Source organism: Herpailurus yagouaroundi, unplaced genomic scaffold (assembly GCF_014898765.1).
Source record: "Herpailurus yagouaroundi ecotype Mexico unplaced genomic scaffold, PumYag 196, whole genome shotgun sequence".
NCBI lineage: Eukaryota > Metazoa > Chordata > Mammalia > Carnivora > Felidae > Herpailurus > Herpailurus yagouaroundi.
In genome coordinates this window covers 25,713,037-25,735,445 of record NW_024412427.1, presented here as the reverse complement: position 1 = coordinate 25,735,445, position 22,409 = coordinate 25,713,037, and the positions used below count along the sequence as shown (strand labels likewise).

At 34.8% G+C, this 22,409-nt stretch overlaps 1 protein-coding gene across 10 annotated transcripts in view; it reads left to right on the top strand.

The window, feature by feature from the left end:
• TASP1 (taspase 1) overlaps positions 1-22,409 on the top strand; it is a 307,910-nt gene that overhangs the window by 77,861 nt on the left and 207,640 nt on the right. For all 10 annotated transcript variants that reach the window (XR_005782143.1, XR_005782144.1, XM_040447716.1 and 7 more), the window contains one exon: positions 9,031-9,137. Coding sequence is in view for 8 of the 10 variants with exons in the window: in XM_040447716.1 (XP_040303650.1) it covers positions 9,031-9,137 (107 nt within the window). In the remaining 2 variants the exon portion in view is untranslated. The remainder of the gene's footprint in view (positions 1-9,030; positions 9,138-22,409) is intronic.

Genomic DNA, 22,409 nt, shown 5'->3' with positions numbered 1-22,409 from the left:
GCGCCCCTAAAAAAAATTTTTTTTAATGTTTATTTATTTTTGAGAGAGAGAGAGAGACAGTGTGCGAGCAGGGGAGGGGAAGAGAGAGAGACACAGAATCTGAAGCAGGCTCCAGGTTCTGAGCTGTCAGCACAGAGCCTGATGCGGGGGTCGAACTCACAAACCGTGAGATCGTGACCTGAGCTGAAGTTGGATGCTTAACCCACTGAGCCCCCCAGGTGCCCCAAGCTTCTACATGTTTTTGAGTTCTTCCAGAAGACTCATTAAAGTTGAAATTGAAAGTAGTTTTGTTGTCTCTTAGTAAGGACCAATCTTAAATAGCTTGTGCTACAAAGTTGCCACCATCTATTCCTTAATTTTTAGCTGTTTTATGCTTTGATTGGACCTGAGGTACATGTTTATATTAAGTAAAGAGTTGATTGGGGACATTATTTTATCCTACCAATTTATGGGCATGATTCTGCTACAAGGAATCCTATTTTTTTTCTATTGGCTGGGTTGTGATTTTAGAGTTCTTCTGCCTTTGAGTAGGATACTTTGAAAGACAACATGATTGATAAAACATTTTATGTACTAATTTTAGAATTTTATTATAACAGGTGTGTGATATATTAATACTTCACTCTTTAATATGACCAGTTATGCTATTTTAAATTTTTTATTTTTAGGTAATTATAAATTCACATGCAGTTGTAAGAATTAATATAGAGAGATCCCCGTGTACCCTTTGCTCAGTTTCCTCTAATGGTAATCTTGCAAAACACAGTGCAGAATCACATTTGGGATATTGATGTTGATGTAGTCAAGATACAGAACACTTCCATCTTCACAACAGTTTCTCAGGTTTCCTTTTTTATAGTCATATCTCCTCACCTCCATGCCCTCCTTAGCCCCTGGAGCCACTAACCTATTTTCCATTAGTATAATTTTGCTATTTCAAGAATGTGATATAAGTGACACCATACAATATGTAACCTTTTGGGAACTGGCTTTTTAATAATTCAGAGTAATTCTTTGGAGATTCATCCAGATGGTTGTATTTATTAATAGCCTATTTCATTTTATTGCTAAGTAGTATATGATATGGGTATACCACTATTTGTTTAATCATTTACCCATTGAAAGACATCTGGATTGTGTCCAGTTTGGGACTGTTATATATAATGCTGCTATAAACATTTGTGTACATTTTTTTCTATAATTCTTTTTGAATATTTTGGCAAAATACACATAACATTAAATTTATCATCTTAAATATTTTTTAATGGTACAGTTAAATGGCTTTTAGTATATTCACATTTTTGTGCAGCCATCACTACCATCCTTCTATAGAACCCTTTTTATCTTGCCAAACTGAAAACTCTGTACTTCTTAAACAGTAATTCCCTATTACCCTCCACTTAGCCTCTAGCAACCATTCTCATTTCTATCTTTATGAATTGGACTACAGTGGGTACTTCATATTAGTGGAACCATACGTTATTTGTCCTTTTATGACTGCCTTATTTCGTTTAACATGATGTTCTCAAGGTTTATCCATGTTGTAGCATCTGTCAGTTTCTTTTTAAGGCTGAATTGGAATATGAATATGGAATTCCATATATATGTATATATACACATGATGTACACACACACACACACCACAGTTTGTTTATCCATTTACCTGTTGATGGATACTCGGGTTGCTGTTCGGCCAGTGTTTATTTTGCTGCTATGAACATGGGTATACAAATCTCTGTTAGAATCCCTGCTTTCAATAGTTTTGAGTACTAAGAAGTGGAATTGCTGGATTTTATGGTAATCCTATTTTCAATTTTTGGGAGGATCACTGTACCCTTTTCCATAGTGGCTATGCCATTTTAAATTTCCACTAATAGTGCACAAGGGTTCCAGTTTCTCCACATCCTCACCAACATTTGCTATTTATTTATTTTCTTTAAATAATAATTATTCTAATGGGTGTGAGGTGGTATCTCATTGTGGTTTTGCTTCATATTCCCTAATGCTTATGATATTCAGCATTTTTCATGTGCTTATGGGCCATTTCTATATCTCTTTGAATGTCTCCCAAAAGGGGAAAAAGAGGTAAGTTGAAGGTGGAGAAAAAGCACAAGTCTTTTAAATTCCTTGAAAGTCAGTTCAGCTGGAGGGGGAGGGCATTGCAACAATAGCTGCCTACTTCTGTTTCTGCACCTTGTGACCAGTACCAGCAAGAAGAAATCAGAAGCACTGATTCCAGTATTTGGAGGACAGGGTCTTTATTGCCCAACCTGGCTCTCACAAGCTCTGTGCAATCTGCTCTCAGAATACGTGCGTGGTTGTCTGCCAAACGGATGGGGATGGAGAATGGGTCGATTTCAGTAAGAGCTGAAATTGGCCCCAACTAACCACGGTTTACTTCAAGCCTTCCTTTGAAAGTAACAGCCTTAAATAGACTCCAGAGGTCTGTAACACTTGTATTAGATTTTGGCAGGACAGTTATTGTTTAGGTAGGGAGATAGATTCCTGTCACTTCCTACTGGGCCATCTTCTTTCTAACTCCATTTTATTAATTTTGTATTATAATCATTATGATTTAAGGATATTAATCCTGTCTCAATAGCTATTTGCATATACTAAAAAGTTTAAATATGTTATTTATCATTACTGTTGCATATGATATCTTTTGCCATATAGACATTTTAAATTTTATATGATTGTATCAGCCAACCATTGTTTTGATTCTGGCTTTGATAACATTTTATGGGAAATCTTCTACTTTAAAACAAAACTATTAAACTAAAAAATAGCAAGTATCTCAAAAAACTCTGTTATTTATGCCTATATTGTTGGATAATGGTTTAACTTTTTTGGGCATTTAAAAAGTATGTGTTTAAATTATTAATATAAGATTTCATTTTTATGTGTAGTGTGAGGCAGGAATCTAATTTTTCCCCCCAAATAGGTAACGTATTGTGCCAAGACAGCTTATTGAGTAACATTCATTTCCTACTGGCATGAAATATCATTGTTTTTTCTCAAATAGAATATACATCAATTTGTTTTTGGATTTGACGGGTAGTTCCATTAAGTTTTTTTTTTTTTTTTTAGTTCATTTCTGTGTTATTACTACAGTATTGTTTTCAGGCTTCATGATTAGTTTATTATTGGATATTTTGCAATTTGGGTTCATTTTGAAAATAACATTTCTCCACTTTGCTTTTTTAACCTATTTATTATAAACTATTGTATACCTTCTGTAGGTAGACTATTATGTTGGAGTTACAACAAACAAGTTTTCTTCTACATATATTCTGTGTCAGTTGGCTTTCTCTAATATACGTACTGTAGTAGAATTGTTGGATCATAGTATCTGCCTATCTTCATCTTACCAGATGATGCCAAAATATATTTCAGAATGGTCGTTGCCAATGGATATAATTGTTTTCATATATGTATATTTATGTATATGTTCACATGTGTATATATGTATATACACATACATTTATATAGCTGCCTTGCTAAACTCTTCTATTAATCCTTATGATTTATCTGTAGATTCTTGTTGATTCCTAAATTCATAATCATGTCATTTGTGAATAATGATAGTTGTGTTTCTTTCTTTTGAATCTTTATACTTTTTTCCCTTCCCTGTCATAGTGACAAAGGATCATTAGTATAGTTTAATTGAAGTGATGATATTGGACGTACTTAAGTATAATGCGTTTGATTGAAAATTTAGTGATATGTCATATTTAGGGAGTTTTATTTTGAAAGATTTAAAAAATTGTAAATGAATTTAATATTGTATTTTTGTTTATTAAGAGGACATTAATTTGTTAGTGTAATGAATTATGTTGAATTTTTAAATGTTCAAACAACTTCATATTTTTTATATTTGTCACATACTATATTATGAAAAAAACTTAATTTTTTTTTCTTTTACTATAGTTGCCATATATTTACTTGCATGTGTTAGTAGCCCCATGAAAGACTTTGGTTAGTTGACTTAAAAAAAATTTTTTTTTATGTTTATTTATTTTTGAGGGAGGGAGAGAGAGAGAGAGTGTGTGAGTGGGGGAGAGGCAGAGAGGGAAACACAGAATGCGAAGCAGTCTCCAGGCTCTGAGCTGTCAGCACAGAACCTGATGGGGGGGGGGGGGTTAAAACAAAAAACCAAAGAAAATAACATTGGCCAAGGTTGGAAGGTTAATCGACTGCGCCACTCAGGAGCCCCACCATTTACTTTTTTTTTTTTTTTTTTAAAGAAATGGCACTCTGTATCTAGTAATGTTTACTGCCTTGAAGTCTACTTGTTTGATATTAAAATAACTGTAGGGACGCCTGGATGTCTCAGGCAGTTAAGTGTTCAATTCTTGATTTCAGCTCATGTCATATTCTCAGAGTTAGTGAGATCAAGCCCCACGTTGGGCTCTGTGCTGACAGTGAGGAGTCAGGTTGGGATTCTCACTCTCCCTTTCTCTCTACCCTTCCCCTGCTTATGTGCACATGCTTTCTCAAACTAAATGAGTCAACATTAAAAAAAAATAAGTATAACAGTTTCCTTTCATTAGTATTTGCATGTATATCTTTTTCTATCTGTTTTTAATCTGTGTAATCTTATGTTTAAAAGCAACACATATAAAATAAAAAATTGTTTTGTGTGTGATCTTTGTATTTTAATTGGTGCATTTAGTCCATTTACATTTAATTTAATTACTCATATATTAGATTTGAATCTAATCTCTTACTCTTTGCTTCTTATTTGTCCCACATGGTCTGTGTCTCCTTCTATATCTCATTTCTTGCCTTCTTTAGTATTATTTTCCATCATTACATTTTCTTTTTCATTGATATGTTTCTGTTACCTTCTTTTACCATTCTCTTTGAATTAACTTAGAGATTTCAACATACATACTTAGGAAAGTTTATTAGATAATAGTACTTTTTACCACTTCTCAGCCAATGCAAGAACCCTAGAATACTCGAATGAACTACATGTAATGTCTTCCCAACTTTTGTGTTTTTATTTTAAACTCGGTATGCATTTAAAACAGTGGGAGACATTATTGTTTTATAACAGTGAGTTTTCATTTAGATTTGCCTATTTACTTTTTCCTTTGCACTTAATCCCCTCCACTTTTTTTTTTGTCTTTCATCTTTCACTTTGTATTATTTTCTCAGTTTCTGAAGAACACCCTTTAGTATTTTGATTACCATAGGTCTTGATGGTGATGAATTTGCTCATTCTTGTTTATCTGAGACTATTTTTATTTCACTTTCATTTTTGAAGGATATTTTCACTGAATATAGTGTTCTGAATCAGCAGATATTTCTTTTTAGCTCATTGCAGGTAATTAGTCCACTGTCTCAGGCTTCCATTTTGCTGTTGAAAAGGCTGCTGTCATTTTAACTTCTGCTTATTTAAAAGTAATCTGTTTTCCCTCTTGCTGTTTTTAGATTTTTCTCTGTCATTGTTCTTACTCTCTTTTACTTAATGTATCTTATTATGAACTTTTATGATTTTAATTTAATTTATGGATATTCTTTGGAGTGGCTTTTATAATTTTGGAAAAGTTCTTTTCCAGTTTTCTAAAACATTACCTTTATTCCATTCTTTTACCTTCATCTTATTAAATTCTGATTAAATGTATATTAGACCATCTCACCTTATCTTTCCTGTTTCTTAACGTTTCTTTGGTTTTCTCTATTATTTTATTTCTTTTTATTTTATTTTATTTTTTTAGCTGTATTCTGGCTTTTTTCTGATCAGTCTTCCAATTCATCAGCTCCTTTTTCTATATCCTATCAGCTACCAAACATATACATTGAGATTTTAGTTTTGAGTATTTATTTTTTCATTTCTAGAAGTTCTGGGTTTTTTTTTTTTTTGCTTGTTTTTTTAAAAATCTGTGCTATCTTTAGTTTACAGTATGAACTATAGCTACTTTCATGTTTTTTGTTTGTTTTTAAATTATTATAAGTGTGCTTGTTTTATATTTCTGCCTGATAATCTGAAATCCTAATTGGGATTTTTTTCTCTGCTTGTTGTCATTTATAGTGCCCCGTCTTTTTTTTTTTTTTTTTTTTGTGCCTGATTATCTTTATGTGCTTATCATTGCCCTTAAATAATTATTTGTGTAATTTCACCATGGCCTAGGATGAAGGTGTTTTTCTCTTGTATTATATTTTGCATTTATTTTTGCCAATTGTGTGTGCACTGTTTATGGGGAAAATACTCCTCTGTCTGTCCTTTACTCTCATCCTACTTTCATACTCAGAACTCTCTACATCACTTTTGATACCAGATGTATGGGTTTCTACACCAAGCATTTCTTCAACACCGTTTGGGTGTCCTACAATTCAGTTCAATTCTGACTCTAACTGGAGTTAGTGTAGACCACACAGGTCAGGGCTGTCTTACTAGTTTACCCCCACCTCTTGCCTCATTAGATGCCAATTGAAAGTGTAGGTTGTCACTTGTACTGACCAACTGGCTATAAATCATAGGTTCCCATGAGGCCATCCTTAGGTGCAATTGATTTGTACCATCCTCCCAACATGTAGATATGTTTAGCCAGCTGGCAACTCTCCAAACCTTGTACTTTTGGGATATTTATGGAGGTTTCATCTTCTAGGTATGCTCAGTCATTAACTCAATTGCCAGTCCCTCTCACCTTCCCAGAGGATGGAGATGGGGCTGAAAGTTTCAAGCTTTTAATTATGGTTTAGGCTTCCTGGTGTCTAGTCTTCAGCCTGACGCTAGCTAGGTGCCCACTAAGAATTGCCTCATTAGAACAAAAGGCATTCATATCACCCAGGGATTCCAAGGGATTTAGGAGTTCTGTGTCAGAAACTAGGGTCAAAGACCAAATATTAGAACAAAAGATGGTCCTAGTGCTCTTATAATTTAGGAAATTACAAGAGTTTTAAGAGATCTGTGCCAGGAACTAAGGTCAGAGACCAATATATATTTTTTCTATTATTTCACATACCATTCATCAGAATTTACTTAAACTTAGTTCAAAGCTTAACATTCCCTGACCTACCCAGACTTCATGTTTGCAAGTCTGTTGAAGGGCTCCAGTCAATCCCAAACTTATTAGGGGTCGTATTTTTTTTTTTTTTTTTTTTTTTTTTTTTTTTTCTTTCTAATTCCTCTTATCACTGTCCTTGTCCTCCTCCTTATTTTTTTCACCCTTAATCTAAGACAGTCTTGTCTGAATGGACTTCATGTTGGGATAGAAGGTAGGGACAGACTTGTATAGTTCTGAATCAGCTCTACTATGAGACCATTAGCCCTTTTAATACCTAGCTTATTGTGGGAAGTGTCTCTTATGAAACTTGGCTCTGGGCTTGACTTATATCTTTTCTTGATGCCTTTTAACCAAACTCATGTGTGCTTGTGTTGGCAAATGCTCACAGTGCCATAATAATAGCATTAGTCTCAGTTTACCCCCAGAATTTAGCTTGGTACTTTTTATAAGTTTTTTTAATGTTTTTAAGGTGCTGTGTTTTCATATTTTATCTGATATTTTTAGTAAATTCAGTAGAGAATTACTCTGAATAATTTAGCCTGCCATTATCAGAAAACTTTGATAATCTCTTTAGCATTATATTCTAGTTCATAATTTCTCTCTGTTTTGAAAGATTTTATTTTTAAGCAATCTCTACACCCAACATGGCGCTCGAATTTACAACCTTGAGATCAAGAGTTGCATTCTCTACCAAGTGAGCCAGCCAGGCGCCCCTCATAATTTCTCTTTTATCAGCTGAATCTAATTGGCTGTTGAAATCTATATGTTAAGTTAAAACTTTTTTTTTAATTTTTTTATTTTTAGAAGTTCCATTTTGTTCTTCTTTAAGTCTGCCTGGTCAGTGTATCATTTTTTGGTCCCCTAATTATATTTTCAATATCTTTTTTTAAATTTCTGTGAGCATAAACATGTTTTATATTCTGTATCTGATTATTCCATTATCTGAGGCTTTGTAGGTCAAATTATGTTTTCTTATATTTGGCTGACTTTTTAAAAAATTAATGTTTTTTTTTATTTTAGAGACAGAGAGAGAGAGAGAGAGAGAGGGAGAGAGAGGGAGAGAGAGAGAGAGAGAGAGAGAGAGAGAGAGAATGAGAATCCCAAGTAGACTCCATGCTGAATGTGGAGCCCAATGAGGGGCTCCATCCTACCTCCCTGGATCATGACCTGAGCTGAAATCAAGAGCTGGGTGCTCAAGTGACTGAGCCACCCAGGTGCCCCTTATTTGGCTGACTTCTATTCTTTATTTTTGGTGGTTCATTTCTCATATACTTTGTAAAAAAAAAATTTTTTTTTTAAACTATGGGCTCATGTTAATTGGAAACTGTGAATTCTCTAAGGTCTGGTAAGTTAAGGTATGCTTTTCCAGGGAGTATTTCATTTGTGTTTAATGGGTTTTTGAAGCACTGAAACACTAAGATGTGCATATGTATGTGTGTGTGTGTGTGTGTGTGTTCAGACCGGACAGATAATATGAATTCTCCTCTAAACTTGTCTGAATGTACTTTTTGCTCATAAATTTTCTAGTGAGACCTTTCCCCCTTTTACATTTATAGCCACAGCTGAGACTTGCAAATTTCCTGTTTCTTTGTGAACAGTGGCCTTTTCTAGTTTTCCTTTTCACTATGCATATTACTCTTTGAGATTCCTTACTTTTTTTGTCCAAAATCCTAAGATGTTTTCTCATGCTGCATTGTCCCAAGATTTCGTCTTGTCATTTATGCAGAGACCTTCAAAACTAAAGTTGGTAGTAGCATGCGTTAGCAGATACCTCTGGGTACCATCTACCTTTAGGACTCTTCTTGTCTATCTGTATTTGATCTTTTTCTTAAGGTTTTAACCTCTTCTAAGGTTATTTCTTTTATTCTCCTACTACTTCAGTGTACATTGCAAAAAATTTAACCCTTTTATTTGCCATTCTTACGGATTTTAGTCTGAGAAGGCTCTTCAGGATATCTCATTACCCCATTGCTCTAATATTTCTCAAGTGTTATTTTTAATGTTTCTTTTATAGGATTCAGTTTAGCTGCATTTAAAAGAAACAAGAGGAAACTAGAGCTGGCAGAAAGGGTGGAAACAGATTTCATTCAACTAAAGAAAAGAAGACAATCAAGTGAAAAGGTCAGGAGATGTTTGAAATATTAATCATTAATGTATCATCATGGTATCTATAATTTGCATTTAGACATATAAGCTTTAGAATAGTACTTTCCAGTAGGAATACAATGCATGGCACATATGTACTTTGAAGTTTTCCAGTAGCTACATTAAAAAAAGTAAAAAAAAAAAAAATAGGTGAAATTAATTTTAATAATTACTTTATTTAAATCAGTGAATCCAAAATATCTCTTAAAAATGTAACCAGTGAAAAAATTAGTGAGCTATTGAACTTTCTTTTTTCTTTTTTGTATTAAGTCTTCAAAACCAGTGTATATTTTATGCTTATAGCACATCTCAATTATGACACTAAGTTTTCATTGGAAATATTTGGTTTGTACTTATATTTCATAAAATTAACAGTTGAAAAGTAGGTTTACATAACAGGTTATGCCAAACAAACTTAAAAAATTTCCAATAATTGAATTGAATACATTTTAAAATTAAAATTAATTGATATTTAATAAAATTAAAAATTCAGTTTCCCATATGCCCCTGTCACATTTTAAGTGCTCAGTAGCTACATGCAGCCCATGACTACTGTTTTGGTTCTTACAGCTCTAAATAGTGATTCTTAACATGGCTATTTAGAGGGTAGAGTGTGTTTTAAGGAAATATATATATTGGATTCATGTAGATTTTTTACATTCTAATTACATGTTTCTGTTTTTTATTCTTTTGCATTCTTTGTTTGCATTTCGTGTGTTAATGTGCCATCATGAGTCCATGTGTTGTATTTGTTAGGTGTTTTGAGGGGTAGAAAGAAGTTGAAAACCACGACATTCTTGCTTAGCCTGTTGGGGGCCAACAATTCATGTTGGCTGTCTCATATCACATTTGTTTGATGTACTTTGACATCTCATTAATGTTCTTTATTGATTATTCCTTCTATAATTGCTCATATACTGGTTTATGCTTTAGCTGTCATAGTTTTATATTATTTACCCTATATAAAAGCATAATAAATGATCTTTCATAGCTATATATATTTTCCCAGTATGTTGCCACAAGGAATCAAACATTTTGACCCAAATCTTTTCATATTTCTGCCAGAGATGAGTAGGAAATTAGAGGGTGAATGAACAAATTAGTAAATAGATCTTGGTGAAAAGGGATAGTAGTGTGTTTCCGTTTCTTGGGTTATCTGAGGGAGCAAATTTAAGACTTTAAAACCTTTGACCTTTTAAAATACTGTGATAAAATTTGCATGCAGTGAGCAATTTAGTCACTTTTATAAATGATTATACCCATGTAACCCATATGCCTGTTAAAGTGTAGAACATATCTAGTTCTTTTGTACTTCCTTTTGGCCAGTCTCCACCTTGTACAGGCAACCACTGCTATGATTTTTCTCATCAAAGATGTTTTGTATTGTTCTTAAACTATGTATAATTGGAGTAATACAAAAGGTACTCTTTTCTGTTTGGTTGCTTTCACAAAGTGTTTTTGAGATACTTCTCACTGGCTCATTTTTTTAATTTACTAATTAATATTCTCTAGTATGAATGTACTGTAATTTGTGTCTCCATTCTTCTCTTGTTGGACATTTGGTTTCCAGATTTGAGCTATTCTGAATAAAGCTGCTCTAAACATTCATATATATATATATATTTTTTTTTTTCTTTTTTGGACATAAATGTAGGATTTTGATGCAGAGAAGTATCAGTTGAGAATATATTTAGCTGGTCTTATTCAGAAGATTCATTTTTTTTTCTTCAGAAAATATTTGTTAAGTCGTTACTCTTGGCACTGAGCTGGGTAGGAAGAAAAGCAAGATAAACAACGTGGAGGAAATTCATGATATAATGAAACTATATTTTAGTGGATACAAACAGAAACATATAAGCATACAATTAGGTAAGATGGTTACTATGTTTGGTAACTGTTATGAAGGGAGTCCCTCCTCCCCTGAAGAGGATGTGATACAGAGTACCTTGGATGTGAGAGACACAAGAGAGACTCAAAGCAAGACTCCTTTAGTTAGTGATCAACAGAGACCTGTCTGAGGATATAACATTTGAAAAATCAGAAGTGAGTTTTATGAAGAGTTAGCAGAACTCATTTGAGGCAGAATGAACTGCACGTGCAAGGGTCCTGGTGGGGAGTTAGCATATTGGAGGAATGGAGATGAAAGTCAGTGTGCCTAAAGCAGAGTGCAAGAGGAGAATGGTATGAAACAAAGCTGGAGAGGTAGCGAGGTGCTGGCTCTGCTAGGATCTGGTTGATCATGGGAAGGACTCACAGTTTTATTTCATGACTAATGAGTAGCCATTGATGAATTAAAAGCAGAGAAGTGATGCCATCTCACTCTCATTTTACAAGGTTCTCTTGGGCTGTTTTGTGTTGTATGGTTTTGAGGGTAGGGGCAAGAATAGAAGTGAGGAGACTAGGAAGTTACTATAGTTGGGAGATGTTGACAGTGTAGACTGTGGGTGATAGGGATGAAATTGAAGAGAAGTGAATATACCAGGGATATATTTTGAGAGTTCCTAGAAATACAGGCATTATTGCTGTCTGAGATATTGGGAAAGAAGAGAGAGGAATTAAAAGTTTTAGCTTCAGCAAAACTTTTGCCATTTGCTAAGGTGAGGAGGGCTGGAAAAGGTGTGGCTTCATTATGATAGAGGTGGGAAGTGGAAATTTGGCCCATATTCCCTTAATGGACTCAGATTAACCAATACTTCCCATTTTCACCTTAAAACATGTTTCCTGATGCCAACAGCACCCTAAACACCCTGAAGCATTAGTTTAAAACACCCTAAACACCACCTTGTAGTACCATGCTCCTCTGCTGGTTTCAGTTGAATTATATGCCACCTAGAGCCTCATTAGGCTTGCTTTTATCTTTGTAATTACATAATTCATTAAGTCTCCTGTAAACTGGTGAATACTGAGTTTAAAAAGAGAGTTGTGGGTTTGAAAACTAAGATTGCTGTTTGAGCGCTAACTTGAAAAAATAGAGTTGGTTTATAAAAAATTGCTCTAGAATTAAGTATGGGTAACCCAGCTGTAAAAGATTGAGAAAAATCATAAAAGCATTCTGCATGCAGAGTGCATTGTTAGTGTTTTTATATTCTTGTTCTATTTTAAATAAAATGAAACTTGAAATCGTAGGACAATTCAATGTATTATAGTTTATGTAAGAAAGATGATATGGAACATTTAGTTGTGGGACTGCATTCAAAGAAAAGTCTTTGGTCTTATATAAAAAATTGGCCAGTGAATGAACCTTTGTGTTTTAAATGAAAAGAAAATGTTTAAGTTATGCATACTTTGTTTTTAAACGATTCTCTACTTTACCAAGAGAATATTCAACTTTTGAAAAATTTAACCAACCCCTCATCATACTGGTTAGGAGGATTTTCAATAAAAATCTTGATATAGCAGAAGGAAAGATGAATTGTGGAGTTGGGTTACTATGCATCTGAAGCTTGTGGGCAGATCAGGAGAGAGATTCCCACTTGGAAATTATTGGCATCAAAAGCAATATAAATATATATGGCTAGATAAGCTCACTAAGAGTTTAGAGAAGATAGAGGTCTGAAAATTGAATCCTGGGCCAGTTCAACATCTGCAGGCTGGGAAGAGGAAAACTCAGCAAAGAACGAAGATGCAGCAGGTAAGACAGATGTATCACCAGGGGAACGTCGTTAGCCAAGAAAGGAGCAGTTCAAAGTCAGTCATCACCTGGGTCAAGCACCACTGAGAAAAGAGCTAATGAGAATGGAGGACTCACCATTGGAGGCTTTGGGCCTAGATGAGGACAGTTTCTGTGACATAGTGGTTGTGGACCCTGGTGGCATGGATTGATCAGGGAGAAGAGTGTAGGTAACTCTTTTGAGAAGTTTTACCACGGAGCAGTAAGAGAGAGGTATGAGGTCAAGAGACTGTGCCATTGTCAGTTATGGTCTATGAATTCAATGAGTAATGTAACATACAAAGGCTCAAATTTCTTACGTCTATATGAAAATAGTGATATTCTCTCACAAGCGCTGTCTGTTATGAGGAAGAAAAGTGATAATAAGTGTCAAGTGCTTTGTGGCTATCATTGATTTAGTCAGATACAATAGTGTTTGCCATTGTGGCCTTTAAAGTCACTTAGCCAAGAAAGAAAGAAAGAGAAAGGAAGAAAGGAAGAAAGAAAGAAAAGAGAGAGAAAGAGAGAAAGAAAAAAAGGAAGAAGGGAGGGAAAAAGGAAGGAAATTAGGAAAGAAGGAAAGAAAACTGCTGTCCAAATTAGTTACCTTGGGTGGAGTCTTGTAATGGAGAAAGGGGGCTTGGTAAGGGAGGGAGGTAGTGGTGGATGAAGAGGTTGAATTCAGGCATGATTCTAATAGAATATTTTAGATATCTTAAATGACAGGAAAATATTTTTTAAATGTTTGTTTGTTTAGAGTGAGAATGCACACGAGCCAGGGAGGGGCAGAGAGAGGGAGAGAGAGAATCTCAAGCAGGCTCCATGTTCAACATGGAGCCCGATGTGGGCTTGATCTCATGACCACAAGATCACGACCTGAGCCAATACGGAGTTGGACGCATAACTGACTGAGCCATCCAGGCCTCCTGGGAAAATATTTTTAACATTCAGAATATATGATCATTAATGCATACAAAGCTTTGTGCTTAGCACTGACCAACAGAAATGACTAGGATCCAAGGGCCTGCCATTAGGGAAAGATGCTGGCCAGAGGCTTTATTTTAATAGACATTTGCTACATAACCTTGGTAGGCCTTGTCTCTAATAGTAAAGTTAAGAAAACATGCTCACAGAGAAACGACCACCAGGTAATGAGCCAATGGGGCAGAAAATTATAAATTTTAAGAGGAGGTGTAGTAATTTTTTAGACATATGACAGGAAAGGACAAATAGCTATTTTCTAAATCAGCCTGTATTTAGTTTATTTTTCCTTATCCTGGATGTGTAGTTTCAACATAGTTTTGATTAGCCAGCATTGACTGTGTTTGTTGTCAGTGAACATAGGACTAAGACTACTGTTTGTTGTGGCTACTTAATGTAACCTGTGAGTTGGGTATATAAATATGATAAAAAGAATAGTGTTTGGTAATTGTCCTAATGTTGATATTTTTTGTTACTCAGTGTTGAAGGAAATAAATATTGTCTTGAAAAGCATATGGTACAAAAAGTCAACATTTTTAATTCTGAAAATAAAGTAAACCAGTTAGGCCCTTTTGTTGCATTGATATTTCTTGTTTTTCTTTAAAAATGTAATTGATTGTACAGATATTAGCACAATACCAATAGAAATAAAAATTAAAGCAAGAAAATTATTTAATAGCTTCCTATCTCACTAAATTGTAGTGTTTTTATTTTCCTCAGTCTTTGATCATTTACATTTACGTTTGACTTAGTTTAAAATAAGAATGGTTAATCCATGGAATGTTTTTGGCGGCAAACAATAGAAAACCTGACTGTGGTTAGGATGTGCATGTTTGTCTTCCTGCTCCCTGGCTTCTTGCCATATAATAAAAAGTTTGGAGGTGGTTGGTTGCTGGCATTAGCTTAGGTTTTCAATGATGCTAGAGCCAACATATCTGGGATTCTCTTAGGCCCTTCTCTCATGTCTTTTGCCTTATGGATATAATATAGCTCTTACAATTTTAGATGTCACATCTGCATTCAAGGTGAGAAGAAGAGAGATGATGTGGGTGGGGGAGACTATTGCCAGATGTATCTGTTACTTTTTAAATCTGGGATGCAAGGGTTTTCCAGAGTCTCCCTATAGACTTCCCCTTAGTTATTTTTGGGGGGAGTAGTAGAGAAGGAGCACAATTCAGTCACTTGGCTGTTCTTGGCTGCAAGAGAACTTAGAAAGTTGAGTGGGTCATCCCAATGACTGTCTTTTATATAGCTCATGGCTTGCTGGTGGACACTTTGTTTTCCCAGACAAAATAGTGGTTTTATTGTCAAAGGAGGGGGAAGAGAGTGGTTATTAGGTCTGCAATTTGTAGCATGTGGCATAGGGGGAGAAAGTTTATATGTTTTCCTTCCCCACAATTAACATGTTCCTTATTACTATAAACTGATATTGGGTTAGGCAGCTAATCTACACATAAATTGGATAAAAACATATTTTTCTTGACTTTCAGGATATATAGATTTTAAGATACAATATTAAAACATGAGGAACATAAATTCTTAGTAATTGTCCTTTCTTGGTAATTGGCACCTCTGTTTCATTCTTGTTTATTTTTTATAACTTAGAGGAAAGGCAGGCTGGAGAGGGAGAAATTACTAGTTAACTATAGTATTGTATAATATAAAAATAGTAATTGTTTACTCTCTGTTCCACTCCCCTCCACTCCCAACCCTTCCAAATTTTTCTTTTACCCACTTCTTTCCCTTATGGTATATAAACAGTCCATACTTTGTGCATGATAGTGCTGGACCATAAAAATGTGAAAGGTGGAACTGTGCAAAGGGGTCTTAATGGCCAACAATTATACTTGTTCCATGACATTTAAACATTTTTGTCAACACATTAAGAACTCTTTTACTGTTGGTTTTAAATGTATAGAGAAATGATTAAAGGTAAGTAAAACTAATACTTATTTAGTATACTAATTTGAAACATTAGAGGCATTAGAGTGTTTTTATTTCTGCTTTGAAAAAAAAAAGTTATCAACAGGAGTTTGAACAGCGCTTACCTTCTTGTCATGTAACTTATGATACGGTGTGAGCATCTTTTTATGTCATGGTGAATTGTTAGACACCTTTTTAGTTTTGGATCAGGTTCTAACATTTTATCTTTTGCTCTTTCCATGTTGCAAAATACCTCCCAGAGTTTGTTTCCTTCTTGCTTCCCTCCCTGTCTTCCTCCCTCCTTTTCTCCCTCCCTACTGTCTCCTTTGGGTTCAGTTTATTTCTTTATTTATTGTATAGTTGACATACAATATTACAGTAGTTTCAGGTTGTACAACATAGTCATTTGGCAATTTTATACATTACTCAGTGTTTACTATGATAAGCGCAGTCATCATTTGTCATCCTAGGACATGATTACAATATTATTGATTATATTCCCTATGCTGTACTTTTCATTTCCATGGCTTATTTATTTTATAACTGGAAGCTTGTACATCTTAATCCCTTTCATCTATTTTGCCACTTTCCTCTGGAAACTACCAATTTGTTCTCTGTATTTATGGGTCTGTTTCTGTTTTTTGTTGTTGTTGTTTGTTCATTTGTTTTGGTTTTTATATTGTACATAGAAGTGAAGTAATATGTACTGGTCTTTCTCTTAGAGTCTCTTTAATGTAAGTGTTTTTTTTTGTTTTTTTGTTTTTGTTTTTTTTGCCAGTGTCACTTCCTCTGGGACATCTTTGTCCATTTTATCACAACCACATTCCTTATTTATGTTGATAAATTTGTCTTCACCAAGTTCCTCTGACTCTAGAACTAGGAGTCTCTTGAGTGTGTCAGTGTCCGACATACCCACTATTACCTGTTTCTTCTATGACTTCATTTATTTTTGGTTAGAATCACTTCCGGCATTATCACTTTTAATTTCTTGGCCTCGTGTTCATCTTTGCTGGTCAGTTCCTTCTTTTGATGACCATTTTTGGTAAAATGTCATATGAAATTATCACTAGGAGACAAGGAGGCAGCACAGCTACACCCTTTGCTGTCCGTGCACATGACCCATCACTGACAGACTTTGAAGGAAGTGACACGATTGATTACTGATTGTGATGGGCCTCTGATGATTACATAGTGATCTGTGAACTGAAGAGCTAAAAGTGAAACTATTCACAGTCAACATACCATGGTAACTGAAATTTGAACCGTGGTGTTGAGTGACTGGTACTGTTTAAACTGTGGTAACTGAAATAGGTACTAGGCAAAGTGAGGACTATGTTTCTGTAAAGGAACCTGAAATATTTGTCCTGTGGAGTTTCCTTCAGTATGAGTTTTGCTGCTCACATATTCATTGTACTTTTCCGTCCTTTTAAATTTCTGCAAATTGGCATCTAGATCTCCCCTGACAGTATTGTCATGAAGTCTCATTGTTCAACTGTGTATCGATAGGTCTTGTGGTATGTGTGATGAAGTGATGACATGTTTTAAATTTACTTTTTGCTTTGTTTTGATACAAAAAGAAAAAAGGTAGTTAGCAATAATCTTTTTCATGTTTGAGAAAGAAAACCTTCATTTTGGAATGAAGTGGTTAGCTCATTGGCCAATGGCTGTGATTGGCTCATGCCACAGGACTGACTGAGTTGCTACAAAGAGGAGATGCTCACACTGGGAAAACAAACAGACTCAATGTACACCATAATCTAGATTTTATAAATATCAGTTTCAAACAGTTAGCCCTGGATATTACTAGAAGGGACTCTTTTATTCTTAGAGTATTAAAAGAAGTTGGGGGTATTGTTTGATCTCAATATATTTGATGTTTTAAGCCTTTTTTCCCCCCTCTTCATTTTTCACAAGCATATTGTTGGAATAGTTTCCATGTTTTTTTCTTTAATAACAGATTTTACAGTTGAATGTACATAGAATTCTTTGCCTCCTCTCACCACTTTTACAAATTAATTTGAGTTTTTAATTAATTTCATTGGTTTTTAGATAAAGCAGTGCTTGCATAGGGTCGTGCAATGAAAGATAATCAGGTGTTTTCCATTTTGTGAATATCTTTTATTCTCTAATTTCTAAGAACAAGTTGAGAAAAATTTGCAATGCTTTAAACAATGTTGTGTGTTCAAAACCACTCTAAAGAGATGCTACAACTTTTAATTTTGTGTTCTTTCGCCACCACATAGGGACATCAAATTGGCCACATGTTTCAGAAAGGAAATGTTGGGCCTTGCTTTGTGCGCTTCATATAAATATATTCTATTCTTTTGAAGTATATTGTGGGTAACATTTTTCTCTTTTATCCACCATCTTGAAATTATTATGTAAACGCTTAACTGTATCATACTAAATCACTGTATTTTTTGGGTGAGAGGTAGGTTAAGATCAAAGAAAATAAATGCACAAAAAACAACATATTTTCCTCAGATTGTTCTACTTGTACACATGTATAATGTGTACAGGGAAAGGAGTAATTAGTCTTTTATAGAAATTTACTTGATCTGGAGTTTTGTTGTGTTTCTTAAGAAGATGGTTAATGCATAGATATGAGTAAACAGAAGAAACTTCTTTGAATTCTCTTTACATAAGGAAATATATATTGAAGCTTTTCATAAAATTGAAAATTCATTGTGAAGTGATTACTTCTGTTTGAAATTATTACTTTGAGTTGTGATATATTAAAAATTATATTTACATCACCTAAGACTATTTTGATTACTGTATAAGCCTATAGAATTGACATGTAAGTCAGATATGTCTGTCTGCGGTTTGTTGTACTTTAGGTAGTTAATCAGTTATTTAAATTCAGAACTTTAAATGCTTGATAGCTGGACAATTGCAGTATTTTTTTTTTTTTTTTTTTTTTTTTTGGTCCTGTTTCAGGAAAAGTTTCTTAGTTCTCATATAAAGATTCACTAGCTAGTAGGTTGGGTTTCTTCCCAAGTCTACCTTGAATTCATGCCAAGCTATGCCTTAAATCTATACTGAGTCTTACAATTGTAAGTGAGATAAGATTGAGGCAAGAAGACATTGTTAACAAATCTTAACTGCTCCTTTTATTTTGTAATGAAAATAACCCGTGGTTTTCCAGGGGACTTGTAAATTGGCATCAGATATTGTCAGCCTTGTAAATCCTCCCTCTCTTTTTAGTATTCAACAGTTCTGTAGACTCTCCTTTAAATTTTAGTGTTTAACAGAATTAGTGGAGGGAAAAAAGAGCATTCCTTCATTATCACTGGAATAGTCCCAGCTGATCTTGTGTATAATGTAGAAATCGCCATATTGTAGCTTTCCTAACAGGAAGTACCTTCATTGAATAGAATTTCACTGGGGCTGCAGACAGAAGCCTTCCTATCTGGGAACTGGCTCAGACCATGGTGTTAAGAGCATCAGGTTCTAAGATCTTTGAAATATGTCCTCATATGATATCACAAGGCTCTAATGATCTGGGTTGACCCATTACAGACATAGTAATGCTGACACATGTACAGCTAATAAGACCAGCAGAATGAACCAATATGTGAAAAGACAAGTGTGTGTATACATGTGCGCACACACACAGCAAGAACAAGGGTGTTTTAGGGTCAGAAGACAAGAACCAGTGCTTAATTAGGTTGAAGGAAAACTATCAGAGCTCTTAAAGGCTTGATTGCGCTACTTCTCTAATCAGCAACCCTTCTCTAATCTTCTGATCTATTTACCAGATTTTGATAAATAGGTAGTTGCTGGGAACTATTGATAATTCAGGAGGCTGGAATTACTTGAATGGAGGGAGAAGGGTAGGCTGAGAGATGGGGCATAGTAGTTCACGAGTTCTAGTTTAGGTCTGTCATTGGTCAAGACTCTCTAAGCAGTAAAGTCAGCATGTTGAACCAGGTGATTACCATGGTTCTTTCCAGCTTGAGAATTCTCTGATCTATTTTCAGTAGCAACGTGGAGTTTGTCCAAACCCCCTTCCTAGATCCTCTCATTAATAAGAGATTCTTTTTTTCTAGTGTATTCTAAACCTGACATATGATGAGATTCATCTGAGGAGTTTTACAACTATAGGTTCTGAGGCACTACTCTCAATATACTGAATCAAAATCTGCAGGGATGGATAAGTTATTTGGCCAGCTTTTGAGAATTATTACTTTGTTCTTCCTAATATGTCACAGTGGGTCTGGAAAAACATCTGCATAGTAATAATTGTTTAAATAAACACAGAACATTCTAGGGGAGTTAGGAATTACATAATTTGGTTGATAACTTCATGTGCACTGTCACTCAGTTGGCTCTCCTCCAGGTAAACTAGAACTTCTTTCTCCCTTTTCTGTGCTTCATAGTTTCTCTCCAGGTCATTATCATCGTCCATAGGCATCTGTTTTAGTTACCATAGTTTTTCAGCTTGGCATATAATAAGTGCTCAATAAACATTTGTTTAATGAATACATGCACTGTTTTTTGTTTTATGTTTTGCTTGTTTTGTTTGCTTGTTTGTTGGTATTATTACCACCATCTAGTCCATAAATTTCCATCCTTGATGGGTAGACAGTAGCAGTATCTGCATAACTGGTTTCCCTGCTTTTAGTCTTACTCAGTTCCTCTTTGATCCTGTATATTATTCCAGGATATATTTCTTTAAAAATACCTGAATTGCTTTTGTTGTTTGGGAAGGAACCTTAATAGAGTCTTTACCCTCCGTAGCTTAAAATCCAACTTTTCAGTCTAACTTTACAAATCCTCTTGAAACTTGGACCCAACCTACTTTTCTATTATTTTTCTTCTGGAATAATCTTTTTCTCTTGCCAAATATATTTGATTTTTTATGAATTTCATGAAAGTCTTTACTTCTATGTTTTTGCTTATGTCTCTTTTTTTTCATGGAATAAATAATAATTAATAATGGAATTCTAGCCACTTCTGCCTACTGAAATTCTGGTCCAAGTCCTGTCCTCCTTTAACAACTGGCTGAAATGCTACCCAGATCAGAACAAATTTCTTCCTTTTACTTTGTGCATATAATGGTCATTCAATAAATTCTTATTGAATTGAACTCTCTATACCTTTGCCATTTTGAGGTTAGTGTGTATGGTTATTTTATAATATTTGTGTTGGTTCATGGAGCCATGAGTATTTTGTTTTTTCATCCTTATCACAGTGCCTAGAAACAGTACTTTTACTCAGTTAACATTACTAACTTAAACATCTACAAAAGATGATTGTAATTTTAATTTTGACAGAGAAAACCATATAATGTTATTTCCTTCAATTTTAAGTTTTATGGTCTTTCAAGATAAGTTTGAATCTATTATTTAAGTGTTTCAAGCAATACTTTAGTCTAAACAATGCTTCGCTATTAAGAGTAAGCTTGTTTCTTGGGATGTAATGAAAAGAGAGGATATCTGAAATATTACTGATAATATCACTGTACTTCTTCAATATTGTAAAGATCTGAAGATACTATATAAGTAAGTGAGGGAGATGATTGTGGGGAAATAATATTTTAGAAACAGCCCCCAGTCTCAACCAACCATTCCAAAGAGGTGAGTCAGGAAGTGCCCACAAGAGGGCGTGCCCATCTAGAGAAAATTTGACCATGTCTCCTTCCTGTTATGCTGGTAAAAATGTCTGTTTTACAAATGCACTTCTAGATCATGTCTTTCCCCCCCCCCCCCCCCTTAAGAAAAAGAATGGACTCTCACCACTATAAGAATTTCTATCCATTTTCTAGCACCTGTTTATTTTGGTTGTGTGATTTTTCCAAGGGCAGGTGACAGAATAGAAATGGGGATTGCCTTGCAAGCTAAATTTATGAAGCTGTTATTGTGCTTTTGTGTGTGTGTGTGTGTGTGTGTGTGTGTTGAGCATATTCATTTCTCAAGCATTACCATCTCTTCTGTGGTCATTTTGGGTCATTTGCTCAAGGGATAGACAGTGCTTTGTTTTCATTGCTGCATAGATTTGTGTAGCCCGAGGTTACGTGGAACTCACCAGCAAGTCACCTTGAGGAGTACACAGGCTTTGAGTGATGCTCCGCCAGAGCCCTCTTTTATGCCGGCTTTTATATAGGTTTAGGGAGTAAATGGAGCATATAGCACCTAGGCCCTGACCACTATATTTAGTCGAGGGGAATGAAACAAAAGAGAAATCACACTATGTATTATGTGCTGGAAGAATGAAGCCATCGGTGAGAGCTATGGGAATTAGTAGGGTGGAGAAATCACTCTAAACTCTCTTAAGTTTCTCATGGTAGGTTTTATGGAAGAGGTAGAATTTAAGCTGGGTCTTGGATAAAGGGTAGGACTCAGGTATCTAGGTGGAGAGAAAGAGAAAGCCTTAGGTTTAGAAGCCTGTAAGTAGATATGCTTGGTTGTGCTACAGAGTTTCTGCAGGATCGTGGTTTAAAATGCAAGTGATTCTGGGGTCCAGCCAGGTGGCCTAAATGTGTGAGACAATCTAGAGAGGTGGAGCAGTTGGTGATACATGTTCCATTTTAAGGTATTCAAAACGCAAAATGTCTAACACCAAAATTACACTTTGCTGTTGAAAGCAAACTCTGGTTTTGGCAGTTTTTAATCCCTGGTGAGGGCATGACAGTTGATCAGATTCAACTGTGCACAAAATTTAGCATAGTAAAATAGGCCATAGAGGAATTA